Raw genomic sequence first — 19,253 nt, 5'->3', positions numbered from 1 at the left:
CCGTTTACTTGACACTAAAAAACCATCAAGTATACGTTTACTTGACACTGTATTAACGTCAAGTAATTCATCAAAGTTCACCTTTTATGTGTCAAGTAATGTTGTATAGTTGACGCCTTCTACGTGTCAAGTAAACATATACTTGACGTTTTTACATGTAAAGGAATATCGTATACTTGACATATATTTAAACGTTATGTATAGTACTGTTTATTAATATATATTAAATATACAAATTTTCATTTTCTGGTTCTTGCATTAGGTACATTTGTTTCAATAAAACATATCCATCAACAAAATAAAATTTTCAGAACTAGTATAGTTACGCAACAAGAAAATGACAAAATAATTAAGTAAACCAACAATAATTTCATTTGTTCTCACCAATGTCATCAACGATTACATAATTCCAATCCAAATATAGCCAACTAAAATTTTCTGTCTGTGGCCTATTCCAAAATCAACAATAATAATAGCTACCTCTTATATAACCAATAATAATAGCTATTTTGTATACCAAAACTAAAGTCTCTATCCCTTTGCATCTATTACATCATCTATAAGTATAATGGCTATGAACAAAACGTTTACACAAAAAATGTTATGGGCATTCTCCTATGTTAGCCATTTACAAAATTAAGAAGAAGATCATATCTAGGTGTATCTATCATATGTACCGGGATAAAAATTCAGCCCACTCCACTCGTACTTCATCCAATTCAAGCTGTGAGTACGAGTTTCTTGTATCAATCTATAAAACATAAAAAGTCAAGTAGACATTTTGTTAAAAAAAATAGTCATATTATAGTATTTATAACGTTACAATGTAAGTAGTTTAAAAACATACCGCATCAGTAATAATGCTTGTGTCCTTGCTCACGGTTTCGCGCATGTATCTAATGACTCTGTGCAGTAACCAAGTAGAGGCACCACGTGACAATGATTCAGACTTGATAACAATTGTATTTGAACGACAAAATATGGAAGAAAATAAGATAACAATATTATTCTGCCAGAGATATTAGGAAAAATGTGTCAACTGATGATAAAGGGATCGGTGGAACTGATACTTCTGTTAAGAACAAGTAGTCTACATCTGGTCCTCCTTGAATATTGAGCCGCTTTACTGCCACTATTCTACCATCCCTCAATTCACCACGATAGACAAAGCTACTTCCCCCACGCCCAACAAGATGGGAGCTCGAAAACTTTTCTGTTGCATTTTCCAACTCTGAGTACGAGAATTGGATAATGATCCCACACAAACTTCTAGATTTAGTTCTCAACAAGCATTGGTTCATGAAAAAGCACTCTACAAATTGACAAGGGTAGCAGCTAAGTGAAGTATAGACGAACAATTAAATGAAAATTGCATTATCACTTATGAGATACTAACAAAATGAGAAATATGGCAGACCAATTCTTATCTAAAAAAATTAAAGATAACCATATACCCGACCAATTAGGTTAGTCAAGCTGTTGTAGCTCATTTGCTTATCTAACGAAATTATTGGAGTTCCAACACGGCACTTGTCCCTTTGACAAAGATAGCAAACCACTAAGATGAAGAATGCTAGTGTTATGATTATTACTCATCAAACAACTTAGGATGTCTATTTATTGGATTTCGGTTATTAAGACAAAACTAAAAATCAATAACACTTTATTGACATTACAAAAATGACACTTTATTAATGAAAATCAACGGATTATATTTACTATCTAAGAGTTTACGAACACAAACCCAATAGGGAGTTTATTTAGTTGATGAATAATGTAATGAATGTAATGCAGGAAATGGAAAATGGGAAATGGGAAATGTAAAAAGAGTCTGTTAAGATATGGTAGGCCTGTAGTATTTGTTAAACAAACAGTGCAAGATATATCACATGTGAAAAATAGAGAAAAAGATTCTTTTTTTGTCATATGGTTGTAGTTATCGGTTTTCTTGGAGAATAAGAATAATATATGTGGATTATTCAGTCCTTTGTGGGGGATATGATTAGTGTGATCGGATAGGTGCGTGTAAACGAAAACCATTTATATAGAGAAGTGTAATGTTGGATTTGTTGCTACTGAAATTATTTCTTGTAGGTGAAGAATTGTTTGCTACTGAAACCAGCTGTGCGTTGCTTGTAAGTGCACACTAGTAAATATCTTTCTCAATATGTTATGCGTTTGTGCATGAATGAAAAAGGCAGCAACATATCATCCAAATGAAGATCGCGTATAACTCTTTCACATACATATCCCTGATCAGATGATTGATGAGAAAATAGATCAAGGGGGAGATCTTCATCTTTGTATTACTTAATCAGGCAATAGTGATTAAGAAGGAGGTTTTGATTAGATAGAATCAAACATAGACTTAATAAATAAAATGTTTGTGGATTATTTTGTCACGTATACTCACTATATAGAGAACGCTTTGAACTATAAGCTCTGTACTAAACATCATGAAAGACACTTCTGTCACTTATGGTCTGCAGTTGTTCGTAATAAAATGTCCTATATCGGGTCAAGAACCCCCCCCAGACGTAGATGTAATGTCATCGAACTAGGTTAACAAATGTCTACTATCTCTATTCTCACTACTATATGTGCTAGTTACTGTTCCTACTGTGTTAAGAGCATTGAAATATCTTCAAATATAGTTATTGATCCGTTCATTGTTTTTTCAATTGGTATTAAAACAAGTTCTTCAATGGAGTCTGTACGAGAAGGGACATTAACGACTAAACCTCTGATGCTAGAAGGAACGAATTATGGCTACTAGAAAACAAGATGGTTTCCTTCCTCAAATCCATGGATAGTCGATGTTGGAAAGCAGTGTTAACTGGATGGAAACCACCTTTTACACAAGCTGCTGCTGGTAAGACCGTGATAAAGCCAGAAATCACCTAGACTAAGGAAGAAGATGAAGAGTCTCTCGAAAACTCTAGAGCCTTAAATGCCCTGTATTGTGTAGACCACAAAGTATTTAAACTCATAAATACATGCACTTCAACTAAATAAGCCTAGAATATTATAGAAGTTGCATATATAGGAACCACCAAAGTGAAAGTGTTGAAGATTTTGTCTAAAAGATGTTATGAGATTATTCTTTTAAAAGATAAGATAATTAAAGGATAAAAAGATTTTGTCTAAAAGATATTATGAGATTATTCTTTTAAAAGATAAGATAATTAAAGGATAAAAGATCATCCATTATTTTAGGAATCTTGCTAATTATCTTTGAAGAAATAAGATTTATACATATAAATGTTATATGTATAAATAGGACTTTTGAATACAGGGTTCGTGTACCGAAAAATATTAAAAAGATTATTTACGGTTGAAGGTTAACGAAGAACTGATTGCAGAAGGTGCAGGAATGAAAAGACAGTATGATCTTATGTCTATAAGATCAACATGTTGATCTAAGTTGATATTGTTGATGAGTAATGAAAAGGAGGAGACAGTGGTTTGCGTGATCACAGTAATCTTTAAAAGTATATAAAGATATCGTCGAAGACATTCACTCATGCATTCAGGGGGAGCCTGGAGTCTGACATCATTGAGGAAAGTTACTCATGTATTTAGGGGGAGCCTGAAGTCTGAAGCCGAGACACATGTTATATAGTCATATAGTTGAATAGAGTACAAATGTTGTATCGATGTATATTGACTAAAGTGAATCTTAATGAAATTACTCATCAGGGCTGTGCGCAGCTCCCCAAACATAGGCAACATTGGTCGAACTGGGTTACCAAAGTTCCTTGTGTTATTCTCTTTTGCTGTCCCTCTAGCTACTACAACTGTTATTAGCTTTAGTATTAATTGAAGGTTTAATTGATTATCTCACTATTTTTTCAATTGGTATCAGAGCGGGTTGCAAGATCATAGAGATAATCAAAGAGGGACCTTCAGTTTTTCGTCCTCCTGTACTGGATGGTAAAAATTACTCATATTGGAAGCCTCGTATGATATTTTTTTATTAAAACATTAGATGGGAGAGCTTGGAGAGCTCTTGTGGCTGGATATGAGCCTCCGATGACTACTGTGGATGGTGTATTAGTTCCAAAACCTGAGTTTAAATGGACAGATGCTGAAGAACAAGCATCAATTTGGAATGCTAGAGCTTTAAATGCAATATTCAATGGTGTGGATCTAAATGTGTTCAAACTTATAAACTCGTACAGTACAGCTAAAAAAACATGGAGAATATTGGAAGTTGCTTATGAAGGGACTTCTAAAGTCAAAATATCCATACTGCAGTTGATAAAATCGAAATTTGAAGCTTTTAAAATGTCTGAAGATGAATCAGTTTCAGAGTACAATGAGAGAGTTCTGGAGATTCCTAATGAATCACTGCTGCTTGGTGAAAAAATTCTTGATTCTAAGATTGTGCGAAAGATATTGCGATCTCTACCAAGAAAACTTGACATGAAGGTCACTGTAATAGAGGAAGCACATGATATAACCAAATTAAAATTAGATCAATTTTTTGGGTCCCTGCTTACTTTTGAGATGGCTATATCTCACAGAGAAAACAAGAAAGGCAAGGGCATCGCTTTCAAGTTAATATATGAAGACGAGAGTACGGTAAATCAGTTTGATAAGGAAGCAATTATGAACAAATCAATAGACCTCCTGATCAAACAGTTCTCTAATGTGATCAAGAAATTCAAAAACTTGAATACCACAGGATCAAACGCTCAAAATCTGATTAACTATCAAAGAAAAGATGGTGAGAACAATACGAGAAAGTTTAATGAAAATTCAAATAGGAGGAATAGTGATTATGGACGAAAAAAAGGGCGAAAGAAGAGTTTTCAGATGTAGAGAATGTGAGGGAGTTGGCCATTATCAGGCTGAATGTCCCACGTTTTTAAGAAGACAAAAGAAAAGCTTTCAAAAAAATTTTTGTGATACATTGTCAGATGAGGACACTGATGATAAAGAAGAAGATAATGGCATGATTGCATTCACTATACACGTTACAAAAACTGATTCTGATGATGAAAGTGAAAGTTCTGAAGAAAATTGTGATAATGAGTTGACATTTGACAAGCTCAAAGTACTGGAAAGAAGATACTGAAGCCAGAGTTATACAAAAAGAAAGAATTCAAGACCTTATGGAAGAAAATGAACGATTAATGTCTGTCATATCATCTCTAAAGTTGAAATTGAAAGAAGTTCAGAAAGACTACAATCAGACGATAAAGTCTATGAAGATTTAAATTCAGGAACTGAAAATTTAGACTTAATACTAAATTCAGGACAAAATAGTTCAAGTAAATATGGTCTTGGTTTTGATGCTTCAGAGAGAAGTATTAAACCTACAACTGAAACAAAGTTTATTCCTGCTTTAGTAAAAGACGAAACTGAAACAGTTCCTACAATGACAGTTGTTAATCCTTCAGCTAAAACTAAAAGATGGACTTGTTATTACTGTGGTAAAAAAGGTCATATTAGACCTTTTTGTTTTAAACTACAAAGAGACAAATGGTGGCAGCGGGAGGCAGAGTATGGCAGTTTAAAGCATAAATCAACTTTCAAAAATTGGAACAAAGGAAAAAGAAGTCGTATGATCTGGAGAGTTAAACCGTCCGAACACTACAATATTGCATTTACAACAGTTTAATCTTCAACTGATGCTTGGAATCTTGATAGCGGTTGTTCTAAACACATGACTGGAAATAGATCCTTCTTTTCCGAACTAAAAGAATGTATATCTTGACATGTTATGCTTGGAGATGGTGCAAAAGGAAGAATCCTTGCAAAAGGAAATATTGAGAAATATAATCTATCATGTCTAAATGATGTACGATATGTTGAAGGGCTCAAGGCAAACCTAATTAGTGTCAGTCAACTATGTGATCAAGGTTATACTATTAATTTTAGCAAGGAAAAAGGTATTGTGACTGATATTAATAAAAATGTTCTTTTGAATGGCACCAGACAGATTGATAACTGCTATCACTGGGTGTCTAATAATAATCATTCATGTCATTTATCTAAAGAAGATCAGACACATTCTGATGAAGTGAATGTATCAAATGAACATCACTCATGTTTGAGTATCATGGATTTCTGGGAATCACTATGGTGGAAAGCTCTTAGTCTTTGCATCTATCTATTGATGTTTTGGCTTCTGTCTTATCTCGAGGAACATTGACAGTTTGGCCAGTGAATGAGATTTCTACTGTATCCCTTAGTGTTAAATAGGGGGAGAAGTGTTTTGTGCAAAAAGTTGTTTTAGATGGGCCACCTAAAGGAGATGCTAAAATTTGTTGTTTTTATGGAGTTTATATGATTATTATTAATGTTGATTGAAGAGTTTTGTGCATATTTTGTTTTTGATGGATTAAAGGGTTTGTGGTAGATGTGCTTATTCTGTTTTGGATCAAAAAGAGCAGTATATTTTGTTTCTATGATGTTCCCTATGTTTTGATGCTTCTAGTGATGCTATTTCTGGTGAAGTATGTTTTGACTTCTACAATGGCTTCAGTTTTGACTACTGTCAATTTGATGGCTTTTATTGAGTTCTTATTGATATATGCCTCTGGAAGTCTCTGCATCTCAAGATGGTTTTATATCAATTATTTGATTTCCTATTGATGATATTTTATTATGTGGCATCTAGTTGAACATAAAAATAATTCTTCTCTTTTTGACAAAAAAGGGGAGTTTATTGGGATTTGGGATTTTTGTCAAAACGAATTAATGAGATTAAAAAGAAGGTTAAAAGGATATTTGTTTTAAAAGATAAAAGATAAAACATAAAATATCTTCCTCATAAATATGAATCTTTTATCCATATCTTTTAAATAAGATCTCGAAGATCTAATAGAGTGGTTATGTATTATGCTTGAAATGGTGTGGGTATTACAGAACATTCAACTTGAAAGCATTATCCTTCTACCCCGTTTCTTCTCAAGTCTTCTGGTTCATCTAAATGCTGATACCCTAACTCTAAATAATGGTTGTGTTATTGAATATTGAATATGCTGATATCCTGAAGTTATTTATGTTAAAGCTGTATAGTTTAGATGTTCAATATCCTGAAGCTGTTTATATTGCTGTTTTTGTTGAAGTTGTGCAGTTCAGATATTGTTTTGAAGTCTGTTGCAGGCCAATATCTTGAAGCTGTTTATGTTGATGTTTCTGTTGAAGTTGTGCAGTTCATATGCTGTTTTGAATACTAGCTACAAGGTAGACAAATGAAATGATGATTGTGTTAACTGCTGTGTTAATTATGTGGTGAATATGGATGTTTGCTGACTGTTCTCTTATGAAAAGTCTCTGAGATGCATTGTTTTGAACCAGAAAAGAAATTCCTTTTAGACAAAAGGGGAGTTTGTTGGAGATTTTGTCTAAAAGATATTATGAGATTATCCTTTTAAAAGATAAGATAATTAAAGGATAAAAAGATTTTGTCTAAAAGATATTATGAGATTATTCTTTTAAAAGATAAGATAATTAAAGGATAAAAGATCCTCCCTTATTTTAGGAATCTTGCTAATTATCTTTGAAGAAATAAGATTTATACATATAAATTTTATATGTATAAATAGGACTTTCGAATACAGGGATTGTATGCGGAAAAATATTAAAAAGATTATTCACGGTTGAAGGTTAACGAAGAACTTATTGCAGAAGCTGCAGGAACGAAAAGACAGTATGATCTTATGTCTATAAAATCAGCATGTGTATCTAAGTTGATATTGTTGATGAGTAATAAAAAGGATGAGACAGTGGCTTACATGATCACAGTAATCTTTAGAAGTATATAAAGATATCGTCGAAGACATTCGCTCATGCATTCAGGGGGAGCCTAAAGTCTGAAGCCGAGACACATGTTATATAGTCATATAGTTGAACAGAATACAAATGTTGTATCGATGTATATTGACTAAAGTGAATCTTAATAAAATTACTCATCAGGACTGTGCGCAACTCCCCAGACGTAGGCAACATTGGCCGAACTGGGTTACCAAAGTTCCTTATGTTATTCTCTTCTGTTGTCCCTCTAGCCACTACAACTGTTATTAGCTTTAGTATTAACTGACGGTTTAATTGATTATCGCACTGTTTTTTCAGAAAGTATCGAGGTTGCGGATTCTGACCTCACGTTTCAAAGCACTTAAGATGAATGATGAGGAAACCATTACTGACTTTAATGTCCGGGTGTTGGACTTTGCAAATAAATCATTCGCTCTTGGTGAGAAAATCTTTGAAGTGAAGAAGATGGTTCAAAAAGTTCGAAGATCTCTTAAAGTAAGATTCAATATGAAAGTGACTGCTATTGAGGAAGCTAATGACATAATTTCGATGAAGCTAGATAAATTATTTGGATCCTTACGAACGTTTGAGCTATGATTTGAAGATTAAGGTCAGAAAAAGAAGAATGACATCACTTTTCAAGGGGAGTGCGAAGAATCCTCGAAACTTAGCTGGAAAGATCCAACTAATGAAAATCTTGCAGAAGCGGTGGCTCTACTATCATGATGTTTTACAAAGTTCAAGAATAAATTTTACAAAAAGGCAGGAGGATATGGATCGCAAACAAATCGAGACAATGACAGCACGAACTATTTCAGTTCCAGTGCAACAAACGCAGTAACTCCGACTAGAAGAAGAGATCATGATCGCAATACTCTATCAAATGAGAGAACTGACAAGATGATGAAATGTCATGAATGTGAAGGGCATGGATATTTCCAAGCAGAGTGTGCAACCTACTTGAAATGGAAGAAAAAGGGACTCACAATTACCCTGTCTAATGAAGATACATCCTTAAAGAGTGATTAAAAAATGTTACGATCAAGCATTAATGCGTTGTAAAGTTGAAGAAATCTTTAAACAACATGGTGTTAATATATCTCACGACCACAGGGTACCTAAGATAGATCCACCTGAAGCGGTGGTTAAAGAGACTAGGGATGCGAAGCCCAAGTTTTCTCCCTTTATTTTGAAGAACTACTTTGTCTGTGGAAAGAGGATCAAGAACTACTAAAACAATACTGAGAAAGATTCTTGACTCTATACAATGATAATCATCGTCAGATGACCACTGTATGTGATCTAAAGAGTGAGTTAAGAAAGGTGTCTGGTGAATATGAAACTCTGATGAAATTCGTCAGATTGCTCTCACCTAGGACACAGAGTCTCGACAATGTACTTCGTATTGGAAAACAAAAAATGATCAGGAAGGTTTAGGATACCATAGAGGCCAAGTGTTAGCCAAAGGAAAGTCTCCTGCATTTTGTTTGAGTGTATGATCAATAGTACCTAGATGAGGATGTAGGAACCTTGACAATTGAAGCTGAAAAGAAAAATGGTGTAATGACTCGGAAATGGATATGCCACTTTTACGGCGAACCTGGACCGCAGTGCTACAAACTTCATCAGAGGAAAAAATTAGGTCATTAGTTTAGTAGAAGAGCCTTAATTAATTCTAAGCCAAAGAAGATGGAGTAGAGAGCTAAAGGAATTGTCAAGTGTTATGTAGCCTTTACCACCGTTCTTACGAAAAGTCCTAAATACTGGTACTTTGATAGCGGCTGCTTTAGACATATGACAGGTAACTCACTATTGTTTACTGAATTACATGAGTTCAGGATAGGTCGAGTCACTTTTGGTGATGGAGTCAAAGGAAATGTGACTGGCAAAGGAAACATTGATCTGCCTAGCGTGGCAAAATTAAACAACGTCAAACTGGTTGAAGGTCTGTCAGCAAATCTGATTAGCATTAGTCAATTGTGTGATGAAGGATATTCTGTAAAGTTCTCCAAAGAGAAATGTGAAGTTCTAAATAGCGAATAGACAACGGTTATGTCAGGGACCAGACTTTTGGATAATTGTTAGCATTGGGATAATGCGAGTCAAGAAATGAAATGCAATCTGTCTCGATCTATAAAGAAAATGCTTTGGCATAAGAAACTCGGGCACATTAGTATGGCCAAGATTTACAAGACTCAGAAGGCAGAGGCGGTACTAGGATTACCTCGACTAAAGCAGTGCGCTGATATGTTTTACACAGAATGCCCAGTAAGAAAACAAATAAAGACTTCACACAAGGCTACTGAACAGGGATCATCCACACATGTGCTAGAATTATTACATCTTGACTTGATGGGGATAATGCAGGTTGATAGTCTTGGGGGAAAAAGGTATGTTCTCGTTACTGTAGATGATTACTCTCGGTATACGTGGATATGATTCATTAGAGAAAAGTTAGACACCTTCAAGACCTTCAGAATCTATGCTTACAACTTCAACATTAGAAAGATCATAATGAACCCAGGATTAGAACTGATCATGGTCGAGGGTTTGAAAATCAACATTTTACTGAGTTCTATCAATCCGAAGGAATATTTCACAAGTTCTTTGCTCTGATGACTCCTCAGTAGAATGGTGTAGTAGAAAGGAAGAATTGAATGTTGTAGGAAATGGCTAAAGTAATGCTTCATGCAAAGTCCTTACCTGTGTACTTTTGGGTAGAAGTGGTGAACACGACATGCCATTTACACAATTGTATTGCATTGCATCCTAGAACTACTTTAAAAAATTATCAACTGTGGAAGGATGAAAACCAAACATAAAATACTTCCATATATTTGGTTGTACTACTAAAAGTGGATGATTATTACTAAAAGTGGGACTCAAAATTTGATGAGGGAATCTTTCTTGGGTACTCTATTCATAGCAAATCCTATCGAGTATTTAACAAAAGGACAAACTCTATGGTCGAATCTATAAATATTTGAATTCCTGATACTGAGGATATGAATGCAAGAAACCTATTTGATAATGAAGATGTTGCCTATACGAAAGCCTGGGATAGTAGGACTAAAAGATCAGAAACAGACGAGTCTGGAGTAGTATAAGTTACTCCTGTAGCTGTAGTAGAAGGAGCGTCGGATCAGACTTATAAAATTGATCAACATACGTGTTCAGTAGAATGGATAACATCTGATCGTGTAGAAGAGTCAACAGTTGACATAAGTATTCAACCACTTGCACCCTCAACTCATGTGAAAAAGAATCATCCTGTCAGTAGTGTAATTGGAGACACTACCAGGGGATTACTACAAGAAAGAAAACTCGATCAGATTATTCCAAGATGATTGTCGATGTATGTTTTACTTCCACTATCGAACCCACTAGTGTCACCAAGGCATTGAAGGATGAGCACAATATCAAGGCTATGTAGGAAGAACTTATACTAAGGCCTGCAGATGTTAACATTATGGGTACAAATGGATTTTTAAGAATAAAACTAACGAGAAAGGCAATGTGACTCGAAATAAAGCTCGGCCGATTGCACAAGATTATTCTCAGACTGAAGGAATTGATTTTAGAGAAACGTTTGCACCTGTAGCTCATCTAGAATCTTTTCCTTTGCTATTATGTCTTGCCTGTTTCTGTTGAATTATTCTACATCAGATGGATGTGAAGAGCGTCTTCTTGAATGGATCCATCGCGAAGGAAGTATATGTAGCATAACCAAAAGGATTTGAAGATTTTGCCTAATTGGATCAAGTGTATAGGTTGAAGAAGGCTCTATATGGACTGAAACGAGCTCCTCGTGCCTAGTATGATCAATTATCTTTTTTTTTTTTTTTTGGTTAGAACAGGGGTTTGTTTGTGGTGGTACTGACAAAATGATGTTCATCAAGAAAAGGAAAGATAAATTCTTAGTTGCTCAGGTATACGTAGATGACATTGTTTTTTGAGGTTATCCAAATTCCTTAATCATCGCCTTCGTATAGCAAATGAAGGCTAAGTTTGAAATGAGTATGGTTGGTAAACTGACCTTCTTTCGGAGATTTCAAATAAAATAGAGAGATTCATGAATATTCATTTCACAGGAGAAGTATGCTCGAAATTTGATTTAGAAGTTCAATCTTGAACAGGCTAAGGTAAAGTGAACTCCGACAGCCACGCACATCAAAGTCTTCAAAGATAATGATGGAAAGAAGATGGATGAAAGCTTATATCGCAGTAGCATAGGAAGCTTGTTGTATCTCACTGTCAGTCGTCTTGATATAACTTATACCATAGGTGTGTGTGCTTGCTACCAGGCTGATCCTAGAGAATCTCACCTTCGGTGTGCTAAATGTATCCTGAAATATGTTATGGGTATTGTTGAGTTCGAGATATGGTATTCCTTTAACACTACAATTTGTTTGTTGGATATTGTGACGCTAATTGGGTTAGATGTGTCGAAGACAGAAAGAGTACCTCTGATGGATGTTTCTTTTTGGGTAATAACATAATTGCATGGTTTAGTAAGAAACAAAACATCATTTCCCTTTCCATTGTTGAAGCAGAGTATATAGCCGCTAGAATTAGTTGCATTCAGCTGTTGAATGAAATAAATGCTGACCGAATATGATATTCAGCAAGATATGATGACTTTGTACTGTGATAATATGAGTGCCATCAATATTTCAAAGAATCTCGTTCAACATAGCAGAATAAAGCATATAGACATTCGTCATCACTTCATTCAAGAACTGGTTTAAATAAAGATCATTTTCTTAGAGCATGTGTGGAGCTCAATTCAATTAGCTGATATTTTGACAAAGCCGTTGGAAGCATCCATATTTGAAAGTCTTAAAGCAGGTTTACGTGTGTTCAAGTTAATGGCATACCAATTATTGGGAGTTGGGCTTTCTAAATTAAATATGTGGGCCCACTTGGCGTTAGTCAATACTTTGTGTAAGTTGAAGTCTAACAGTTGAAATTTACTTATGATCTATCTTCTTCCGTGTGTGGTTCATCTTTCACTTCTAAAACATCACATTTGGGTCAGCTGCATATCCTCCTATTCTTCGAAGATGGTTTCAAAAAGACACAAGAAGTACTTCTCTCCAGTTCACAAAATGAATCCATCTTCGTGTGCTAATCAATAAGTCAAGGCTCCAAGAATCAAGATGATTTCGGCCCTCTCCGAAGACTACGACATCTTCAGGAAATCAGTGATCATCCTCTACTGCTCAGTCAATGTCTGAGAATGTCGTTCAAGAGACTGTGTCAGATGCGTATGTTCCTCCTCCCTCTCTTTTACGTTCTTCCAATGTCAAAAGTGAAACATCTCGATAACCTCTAAAGCGTAAGTTCAAGGCACCTGTGATCGAATCGGTTGAGACTGTAATGGTCAAGTCTGATTCCAATGATGATATCGCTCTAGCTGACATTATGCGACGAAGATTCAAGGTGGGTACCGCAATTGATGCCTGTGTAGGAGAATCGTCAAAGAACCCTCAACCAAACAGAGTGTCTGCTGCGAAGCCGTCTATCGTCAGCTGTTTGACTCTTCGCCACAACTCTCTGCTACCCCACGAGTAACTTTTGATCGAGGCGGGGGAAAGCGAACTACGAATTTAGTTATTCATGAGTTATTCAAGGAGTTTGGTACCCATGTAACTCATGGGGATAATTCTCCTCCTCGTTTTACTTCACCGATTCAAACTCATGATTCGCCTCCTCCTACTCTAGTGCACCCTAAAACTGGATGTAATGCTGGTCCATCCACTATGCCGCCTTCCATGCTAGAGCAGCTTGTTCAAGATAGCTCTATTTCACCAATTGAGCCTGTCAGGCTTGTTTTCGTTAGCCGTCCAAGGAGCAATGTGTGGTGACCACTAAGGCAGGTCATCGCAAACTACCTTCAAATGTGCTTTTTGTACCAATTGACACGATCCCTTTTCATTCAAAAGAATGTATGTTTAAATGGAAGTACGTAATGAAGCGTCAGATTGCCGATGAGTTCGTTATATCTGATCAACATCGCTCGTGTGCTGACATTATCGAGATGGTTGAGAAGGCAAGAATGATGTGCACGATCAATAATCTTGGTGTGTTTTATCCCAAATTGGTTTGGGATTTTATTGTTACTCTTTTTGTTGATTTTAACGAATCTGAAACACTTGATTTTTCAAAGTGCATGTACGGGGTACGTGTGTTCATGTCTCTCCTTCTCTGTTAAATGATTATTTGAATGTTGTTGTGCCTACTGGTCCAGTTGTATGTCAGCTCGCCTCTAAATAGCTTGCCTTAGAACTTTCTCGTGGGATGGTACGTTCATGTCCCATTGACGAGCAATTTCTTGTTGTTAAGCTGAGTGTGAAGTACGTGATTCTTCACAAGATAACGGTGGCGAATTGGTTTCCATCAACTCATATGACAACGATATCTACAGCTCTAGTGTAACTTATCTTTCAAATTGGTATTGGACGACCTATCGACGTAGGGGAGTTCATTTTTCAGCATATCCTTCGCCATGTCGACACCTATGCGATCAACATTCCAATCTATTTTCCTCGTCTAATTACTGGCTTTCCGTTGTCCAAACACCCAAAAGTGCTTGCTGATGGTGAAGTAGTGGGTCCTGCTCCTCAGACTATCTCTCTCAACTATAAATTGTTCCAGGGCTCCCATGTGTCTAACCTTCCTACTACATTTCATCTTCCCCATTGGGGCTCTAGCTCATCGGGTGTAGATTTGCAAGTCCCAATCACTGGCTTGCATTTATCTCATGACTTGGTAGTACGAGTTGTGCATCTTCTGACTGACGAATCTCAAGCTCTCAATGTCACCCTAGAGGAAATTCATCAGGTTCAGGCTACACTTACTAGTCGTCACACAGTTATGGACGCAGTGCTTAATGCTCTTAAAGCCAGGATCGCTGAATCTCAGGAGTCCTTGGATCCATAAGTAAATCTTTTCATCTACAAGGGGGAGTATGATTAACTTTTTGGGTTGTTTTGTGGAGAGATTGGGTGATGGGGTGATGGGTTGCCAATTCTTTTTGCTTGACAATGTTTGTCGTTCTTTTTTATCTCTGGTTGTATGGTTGAAGAATTGGACTATATTTTTTTTTTTTTTTGCTTCTATCAGTTTTTGTTTCTTTGTCTATGAATGATAGTTGAGATATTGGTTTCTATCTTCTATCTCTGACTTTTCTATACAATTGGTTATGTGGAATGTTTATTGACTATTCTTCTTATGTTGATCTGGTGCATTTTTTATCAAATAACTCCCAGACCCAAAGGGGAGTTTGTTAAGATATGGTGGGTCCGTAGTGTCACACCCCCTTCCTAACTACCTACTAGCTTAGCTCGAAAGACAGCGTGAAGTCGACTGACATCTCTCTCCTCTAACGATATCTATTAACTTTATTGAACTCTTGAACCTGATAAACATGCTAATCTTGTTTATAAACTAGTTTACATGCTACACAACACAACGGAACCTAGACAAATCATAGACATACATGAAGTGCAGCTCTGAAATAACTAATTTAACAAGTACACATGATGGAGACACCTTAACCAAAAACATAACCAACAAAGGTTTATACAACTACATCACCTAGAACTTACACAAACTGTAGAGTATCTAGCAAGGCATATCAAGATAAGAGCACATGAGTAAAACATTTTGGAAGGGTAAGCTATAAAACTTAATGAGTGACTCATCTTGGAAGGGTAAGCTATAAAGCTCAGTGAGTGACAACTCAGTTTAAAACTGTAAATATAAAGATAAGAGCACATGAAAACTTTACACATATAAATCTCTTTAATCAAGCTGTAAATATGAACATATAATAATAAGAATAGCTTTTTCAAATACTCAGCATGTACGTCGTTGAAATCTAGTAAGGTATATCAAGTATATCAAAATATTTTAACTAACATGACAAATCTACGTTGTGTAGGGCACGCCCAATACAACTAACGTTTATAAGCTCTACGATGTAATAGGGCCTGCCCAACACTCACGACAACATCGTCGCTTCGAAGTATACTCAACGTCAACAGCGAAATCTAACTTGAACATGGTACAATATAGCCTCAGGCTCAACATCTCAGTCATGTAGTCAATAGAAACATAAAAAAAATCATCAAAATATGTATGCTATCTTTATCTTTCGTAAAGCTCAAGCTTCCTAAGATTGTTCGTGGAAAGCTAAAAATCTAAAAACAATACTTGCTTAAAATGATATGGTTTCAACTAATTTTCAGACCGTCGATAATAACGTGCTCATGTACTATTCATAAAAATAGAAATCGTTAATAACTAATTTTATCATAAAACTTATGCTTGAAATCGTTAATAGAAATCATGTACTATTCATAAAAATATAATCATAGACAACAATTTAGAAATCTGTTTTGAATTCTGTTTTGTCACTCACAGCCTTAGGCTAGTTCCCTAGTGTGTAGACTCGACTTATTTTCTCTTTGCCTGTCAAACAAACCAAAACTGAGCATCAAAACCTTATATAGTATGATATCTTTATACTAACTTTTGATGACGCACAAAACGATGACCTTCAACTATTGTAAACTTAGGCATGAAAGAGTATTTCTCCTATTTCCCTACAATTTTCCAGATTTAACAACTTAACTTCAAACATTTATAACTTTCTCAATACTTCACCAACATTAATGTGCTTATATCAAACTCTTCATTTTTAACTCCTCTGCAACTTACTTGAAGGAAGGAAAAAGATTTCCAACAAATTGCTATAGAAATTCCCTAAAACAGAGACAGTAAAAAATCGAGTCTTCTACTATCCCCTAACTTGCTCCTGAAATTAAGCTTACTTCCAATCATTTGTAGCTCACGCTTTCTTCATAAACGTTGCAGGAAATTTCATAAAATTTTAAACCATACCTAAAAGAGCTTTTAACACCCTCTGTATGATCTAAAAGACTTGAAAAACCAAAGCATTCATGACTTGTTAGAATTTGCTTTTAAGACCAAAGCATTTAAGACCTCAATGCCTTTTTGAAAAACACCAATCTAAAATCAGAATTTGCTCATGCTTCCTTCATAAGACTTGTTAGAAATTGAATGAAATTTCTAAAAAAAAAAAAAAAAAGAACAAACCTCACCTTTTAATTCTTTTTTAGGAGTTCAAACTGATGCAAAAACCAGAAGATGTCTGTGAACACCGAGCTTCTGCCATGGCTGTCTATCCCTTCATGATTTCTTCATCTCTTTCACCTTAATTCATACCCCTTTCCTCTTCTTCTTCTTCCTCAAATTCAACCTCAACATCGACAAGTTAAGTTATCATACACCAAACAATAAACACAAGTAAACATTTTAAATACTCGAGTGTATCAGACATCAATCAGTAAATACTTGAAGTAACCTTTCAAGTGCATTAAAAATATATGAAAGTATCAACAGTTATATATAACAAATAATCAACATTTCAAATACATCAACAATATATCTTACAATAACTTAACAACAACTTATAACAATCAACATTCAATCAATAAATTATTTTGGAGTAAAAGTAGACGTGTTACAATTTAAGGTATCAGGTGTATCAAATGTTCATCAAGAGCATATCAAATGTATCTAGGCCCAAGGGTTATCTGTATCGAGAAGAATCAAGTGTAACAAGAAGTATTAGGTGTATCAAGGTCCAAAGGGTATCAAGAAATATCAAATGTATCATGTGTATCAATAGGTATTAGGTGCATTAGGTGCGTCAAATGTATATCAATAACGAGAGCATTTGTGACATTTTACATCTTTGTGGGCTTAGTTTTGTTTTCTTTTCCATTTTTACAAATAATAAATGTGTGTACCATGAGCTTAATTATTATAACTTATTTTATTTTATTGCAGGTGCCAAAAAAATAAAGCAGAGAGAAATGATTATGGCTAGAAGTGGGGAGTCTGTGAAATGCCTTATTGTAAGTAAAGTTAAGCTGAGAAATGAAAATGGAAAGAAAAAACTAATGGATTCAAAACATCCCTTTTTGGCCCTTTTTCCTTCGTTCTCATTCTGTTGTGCAATTGAGAAAATATTCATCAAAAGTCAATTTTATTCTCAGTTTTTTTAGTTCAGAAATAGTTGTTAAATATTAAATTTCTCAGTTAAACCTTTAAAGGATTGATGATTTAAAGATACACTAAAACATTGGTCTGTGAATCATCATCAATGTAAGGATTTCGTATCCCATTCACAGAACTAGCTAGATCTACAGATAAAGAGAGAACAAGGCCCATTAATTAATATGTGGTTTCATTTTGATCAAGTGGGCAAAGTCAAAACACTCCAAATGCTCAATACTCAAGGACAGGAAAGAAAGAGACAAGAAGGAAAACATATCCAAATTCACTTTAGAAAGAAAAAGAAAGAGATGAAATCAAAAAGTAGATCCAAAGTTGATAATTAAGAGTTTCCTTTTTCCCTCTAATATTTTTACACATCTTGTGACCCAGAACAAGGCCAAATTAAATCTACCAAAAATCTGTCGTGGAAAAAGAAAAAAACTCTTCCATCCATGTCGTCTTTCTCTTCCTAGCTACCCTCTATTTACACTCCAAAATAATTAAATAAAAACAATAATTTGGAAAAAAAAAAAAAGAAAAAAAAAAGAAGAAGAAGAAAAACCTATTGTGTTAATTTTGTTGATCTTCAATAACACCATCTAATTAATCATGCCAACAAAGAAGCATAACAACACATCTTCTAATAATGTAAAGCTTAGCCCTTTGCTCTCTAAGAACTCCTCCAAATCCTCTACTTGGAGATGATGAAAGCCTTCTCTTGGAGCTTCCACTACTCGACATCATCATGATCTTCATTTTAATTTGTGTGTGACGTTGTTTGTTTTGTTGTGTCAATTGGATTGCTTTGGTTGAAGAAATGTTTAGGGGAAAGAAGGATTCTGCTTCTTATATATATATAGAGAAAAGAGAAGGTCTCAGCGGGAATTGGACCATCAAACCCCTCTGCCTTTGTCCCCTTAACCCACCAGACAAACTCCCATTTTCATAGACCCCACTTGGGAGTGCCACCCCCTTCATTCAAAATTAATTTATTCAATTCCCTTCCCAAATAATTATTTCTCTAATTCCCTTTACTTTATTGGTTGTGTGTAGCCATCATCCACCACCTAATGGGTCACCCTGTAGCAGTAGTATAATAATAATAATAATAATAATAATAATAATAATAATAATAATAATAATAATACATATATAAAAATTAGAAGAGGGGTTTTTGTTTTTTTTTTCAATTGTTATTTATGCATTTATGTGTGCATTATTTTCAACATGAACATGATAAGGTTATTATTATTATTCACCTTATTTAATTGGTGGTCCTTTTTTTGTTTCTCCTTTTTTGGTTGGATCCTACTAAACAAGCAATACAAAACTGATTTTTATGGGTTTCGTCTCACAATTAGTAAAAGAGAATTTTAAAATTGATGATGTTACCTTAT

General features: G+C 35.0%; 1 protein-coding gene and 1 long non-coding RNA gene across 2 annotated transcripts; both read right to left on the bottom strand.

Annotated features, from left to right (window-relative positions):
* Positions 1-522: 522 nt before the first annotated feature.
* On the bottom strand, positions 523-17,205 carry LOC103485763 (uncharacterized). Its single transcript, XR_007820789.1, has 3 exons — positions 16,896-17,205; positions 848-1,312; positions 523-751 (listed from the first exon to the last, which is right to left on the bottom strand). It is a non-coding gene; the product is annotated as an uncharacterized LOC103485763 (long non-coding RNA).
* Positions 17,206-18,167: 962 nt separating this feature from the next.
* Positions 18,168-18,703, bottom strand: LOC127143770 (small polypeptide DEVIL 6-like). The gene has a single exon (XM_051084501.1). It carries the CDS (start codon positions 18,610-18,612, stop codon positions 18,460-18,462), a length of 153 nt encoding a protein of 50 aa, XP_050940458.1. The 5' UTR covers positions 18,613-18,703; the 3' UTR covers positions 18,168-18,459.
* Between the last annotated feature and the right edge of the window lie 550 nt (positions 18,704-19,253).

Source organism: Cucumis melo, chromosome 5, assembly GCF_025177605.1.
Source record: "Cucumis melo cultivar AY chromosome 5, USDA_Cmelo_AY_1.0, whole genome shotgun sequence".
NCBI classification, from domain to species: domain Eukaryota; kingdom Viridiplantae; phylum Streptophyta; class Magnoliopsida; order Cucurbitales; family Cucurbitaceae; genus Cucumis; species Cucumis melo.
Note: the sequence above shows the minus strand (reverse complement) of the source record. Positions and strands in the feature narration are given on the sequence as shown.

What these genes read in the sequence shown, in the direction of transcription:
- LOC127143770 (XM_051084501.1), bottom strand. Translation starts at nt 18,612, where the DNA reads ATGAAGATCATGATGATGTCGAGTAGTGGAAGCTCCAAGAGAAGGCTT.